Raw genomic sequence first — 5,000 nt, forward strand, 5'->3', positions numbered from 1 at the left:
ATGGAACACCAACAGAAATATGCACATAACTTATGTCTTTTAACATTGGCTAGCTTGTTTGGGTCAAGCATTTGCGTTTTCTCACTTTCAGTATTCCTTAAATACCATGTATTATAGGTGTCATCAGTATTATTCGTTTCAGGTTTTTTGAGTGCATAGTAAAAGCAGTACATTACCTCAGTATACTCTTCCCTTGTCCATTTAAGTCTTGTTTTCTTTTGACTGTTAGTACTATATTGGTTGAAGCGCAGGACCAGGGGTGGGAGCTATCCTGTCCTGGTGACCAGGCGGATTGTGTCTAATGGAAGAGGTAGACTCAGTAACATACTTTTCGATCTCAGGCGAGTCTTGCCCTGGGGGACGCGCCCCTTGTTGATCCGCGCGACGGGCGATGCGGCATTTGAGAAGTAGGATGCATTTTAGCCTTACTGTCAAGAAGTTGGATATCCCGCGCCAGTTACCAAATGGTATTTCTGGGTCCCCGCGGAGTATTTTTATCGAGACACCATCGCTAAGGGGGTTGCCAGCCAAGGCTAAAGAGTCCCCCCCCCCACCCATGAGACAGACTAGCCCCCGCTGGATGCCAACCCGGTATTTCTTGTCCCGGGGAGTTATTATTATTATTATTGTTATTATTATTATTATCATCGTCATCGTCATCATTATCATCATCATCATCATCATCATCATCATCATCATCATCATCATCATCATCATCATCATCATCATCATTATTATTATCATTATTATTATTGTTATTATTATTATTTTATTATCATTATCATTGTCATTATCATTGATATTATCATTATTATTATCATGATCATTATCATTGTCATTATCACTATTATTAACAACTAGTTCTACTACTACTACTATTTGTGCTAATATGACATTATTATTACATTACTTTTATTGTTATCTTATTGCCATAATTATTATGATTAATACTATGATTCTTATCTTATTATCATTATTATTATTACTATTATTATCATTATTATTATTATTATTATTATTATTACTATTGTTATTATTATCATTATTATTATTACTATTATTATTATTATTATTATTATTTGTAAAGGGTTTCTTTTAGTGATGGTTTCACTATTTTTATTATGCGTGTGTGTTTGGTGTGCGGATGAGGTGTAAGGTTCATTTGGTTCACCTCCACCCGTTCGGACGGCAGCTTCGAGTCCACCAAAGCCTCATGTCAACCATGGTCGGTGGTTGCCATTCTATGGTTTGCCACTCTATTCCGAGCTCCACACCTGAACACATTGTAAGTTGTTTACTCTTTGTATTTCCTGTACATACTGTTGGTGAATTGACTTAAGAAATATAATGCAGTGACGTGCAATGAACCGAAGTGATGGAAGGAATGTTTAAAATTATCTTATTACTAATTGCAGCCTCCTATTATTAGAACTGGGCTACATTTTGATAGCTGCAGCCCGCTCCACCAGTGGCTCCTTTAGGACGAATATACTCCAGGTGCCTGAATCTAAGGCTGGAAACCTTCACTCCGTTCCACCGAATATTTCACCGACTACTACTGCAATCACGAGTTTTTTTTTTTTATCTTGTATTTGTGTGAATTGTACATTTTTGAGGAATATAACTATGAAAGTGCAATATCGTATTTAATATGCCCCGAGATGATCTATATCCCAGAGGATACCATAAAAGAACCTGTGGTTAATTGCAAATAAGAACCAAACCAAAGAAACCACGGACAATCTGGCGCAGTGAGTAGGATCCTCTTGTAGATTACTCAGGGCTTGTTTATTTATATTTACTTATGTACTTTCTTTTACGCTCACAGAATGTAATGTGGAACCCGGAGGAGTGGCCAACCATAGAATGGTGATGCGGAGAACCAAATGGAGGAATGGTGTTGTGGATATTTTTTTTTTGGTGAAGGAGTGTGACGACTCGCGCTGCGAGTTGTATTTTACATACGGAACACTACGTCATACGCGATAGGGTTAAGAGTCAATCTAGTCCGATCGTGCCTCCTTTTCACCGTTTACCGACGTGCATCGTCGCGAGTGCCCAGTTAGGTGATTCTATTTTACCTCGCTGTATTTAGGGAGATCAGTCAGTGACGACTGTGGTGTACCCCTGTGGTAGTTTTTAGATAACTACGTTTATCTTAACTGTGATGGCCTTGTACATTGTACACCTGTGCGTAAGCCTACCATTGCTGTTAACGATGTTTTTGCGCTGAGTTAGACTAGCCGTTGTTGTGCGATAGTCTGTGCGCCGTTTTCTTTAAGCTGTTTCGCTCGCATCAAGTCAGTTTGAAACGGAACTTAATTCTAAGTGTGTGCTTAGTCTTTTGTTTATGTTCTACGATTTTCTTTTAGAATCGCTGATTTTCGTAATTTTTGATAGCGTGATAACACGTTCATCTCTTGTATATCAAATTCATATTCACTTAGTTGAATCTTTTTATATTTATAATCATGTCGCTGAACTTAGTAGAACTAGTTAAGTGTGCTAAGGAAGCAGGTCTTTCTGCCGCGGACATAAATGCTTTAGTTTTAAAAGAGGAAGTTAGATACAAAGAACAAAACGAAAGAGAAGAAAAGCAAAGGGAACGAGAGGAGAGACAAAAGGAGCGAGATCTGAAACGCGAAGAGTTAGAAGTTCAGGAGAGGGAAAGACAGCGCGAATATGAAGCGAACGAGGCCGAGAAGCAGCGTGCCCACGAGCTGGCCCTTGCTCGCGTGAGACCCGAGAACCTTTCACTCAATGACAGTCGTGATCATTACCCTAAATTAAGAATGCCTCTATTCACTGATGGTAATGATGATATTGATGATTATTTGCGTAGATTTGAGAAATTAGCTGCTTTGCAAGGATGGAATTCTAATGATTATCATATTTACCTTGGCTCACTCTTGGGAGGTAAGGCCTTGCAAATTTACGTAAGTTTGGCAGACGACATTTTGAAGGATTACAGTCAGTTAAAAGACGCGTTGTTGAAGGCGTATAACGTTGACGCTGACTCATACCGTAAAAAGTTCAAAGAAAGCAAAGTTGGTGATACTGAGACTTACGTTCAGTTAATTACGAGAATGACCCAGTATTTAGATCACTGGTTAATCATGAGTAGTGTCGAAAGGGAATACAACTCGTTGTTTGACTTTTGATACAAGACCAGCTGTTGAGTAATTGCCCTCTTGACCTTCGCATCTTTCTCAAGAACGGACGTTCGCAAGTACAGTGGAAATGGCTCAAACAGCAGATAGGTATCGTTGCGCCCATAGAGCTGGTAGAGGTCATAAAACACCTGTTAAAGATGAATCTGCTTATAAGAAAGATACGAATGTTCCCCTTAAGGATGTGATTTGTCACCACTGTTCCAAAGTGGGTCACATACGTCCTTCTTGCCCCGAACTTAAATTCGCGAAACCCAAGACTTCTCAGAAAGTAAATGCTGCATTTAAGGCTAATGTAAATTACGATCACGGTATTACGTGTGATGGATCCTTAAATGGCAAGCCAGTGAATGTACTTTTTGATTCGGGTTGCTCGTCAGTGATAGTGAAGGAATCGCTCGTGCCCGCCTCGGTCAAGCGAGGAAAGGTGGTTGCGCTGTATGACTACCTGGGGAGCGGCGCGAATTCCCCACCGCACGTTGTCTGATTAGGAGTAAATTCCTGAATGGGTGGTTTGACGTCGTGGTTGCGCCGATAAAGTTCACGGATGTCCTCATAGGTATGGTGCCGGGGGTCAAGGCGTCGAGCGTGAACATTCCGAACACGAAAGCAGCCAAAACTCCTCAGAGGAGCGAAATTAATGCTGTTGCGACGCGGGCCGCCAAAGCGAAGGAAAATGTCGGTCCTGACAAACTAATTGTTCCCAGCTTCAAATTTGAGAACGTCTCCAAGCAAGACTTCATGGATGCTCAGTCCTCTTGCCCGTCTCTAGAACACATTCGTTCTAAGGAAAGAATTAAAGCTATTGTCACTGTTAAAAGTCGTTCGGTAAAATTCGAACGAGTAAATGGGTTGATTTACCGTATTTGCGTAAAGAGCAAACACGAACACGAAATCGGAGAGAAACAATTGGTTGTGCCCCGTAGATTTATTCCAATAATTTTGTCTATGGCTCACGATTCCCCTTTGGCAGGTCATTTCTCTCATCGAAAGACTGCAGAAAAGGTATTCCATAAATTCTTTTGGCCAGGAGCAGGCGCAGAGATCAAACGCTACTGTCGCTCTTGTCATGCTTGCCAGAAAACGGTCCCTAAGGGCAAGATCAGAAAGGCCCCCATGGTTCAGATGCCAGTCATAAGCGAGCCGTTTTCCCGAGTAGCGATTGATATCGTCGGGCCGATCTCCCCGCCCTCGAGCCGAGGCCACAAGTATATGTTGACCTTGATTGACATGGCCACCAGATTTCCTGAGGCAGTTCCTCTGAGAAATATCGACTCGGTAACTGTTGCTGAAGCGTTGTTAACCATTTTCGCTCGTGTAGGAATACCGAAAGAGATTCTTTCTGATCGTGGTACACAATTTAAGTCTGATTTGATGGCAGAGATCAACCGATTACTTTCTGTTAAAGCATTATACACCAGTCCGTATCACGCGTGTTGTAATGGTACCGTCGAACGTTTTCACGCAGTGCTAAAAGCTATGTTGAAAAAGCTCTGCAGCGAACGACCACATGACTGGGATCGTTACATCCCATCCGTCTTGTTTGCGTATCGCGAGATTCCTCACGATACGCTAAAATTTAGTCCGTTTGAGTTGCTGTACGGCCGTAAGGTACGTGGCCCTTTATCAATTCTGCATAATTTATGGACTAAAGATATTGATGGGGAGGTTAAGAGTACCTATCAATATGTATTAGATCTGAGATCTAGATTAGAACAATCGGCTCAACTAGCATCCGCTCATGCAGACGTGAATAGCAGAATGTACAAGACGTACTTCGACAGGAAAGCTAGAGCTCGAACGTTAAAAGAAGGGGATGAAGTACTTGTG

At 41.5% G+C, this 5,000-nt stretch overlaps 1 protein-coding gene across 1 annotated transcript in view; it reads left to right on the top strand.

The window, feature by feature from the left end:
• The first annotated feature begins 3,731 nt into the window (after positions 1-3,731).
• LOC119577581 overlaps positions 3,732-5,000 on the top strand; it is a 2,943-nt gene continuing 1,674 nt past the window's right edge. The window contains exon 1 of the mRNA XM_037925162.1: positions 3,732-5,000. This exon is cut by the window's right edge and continues 1,674 nt beyond it. Coding sequence (XP_037781090.1) covers positions 3,732-5,000 — 1,269 coding nt within the window.

This window comes from Penaeus monodon, chromosome 10 (genome assembly GCF_015228065.2).
Source record: "Penaeus monodon isolate SGIC_2016 chromosome 10, NSTDA_Pmon_1, whole genome shotgun sequence".
Taxonomy (NCBI): domain Eukaryota; kingdom Metazoa; phylum Arthropoda; class Malacostraca; order Decapoda; family Penaeidae; genus Penaeus; species Penaeus monodon.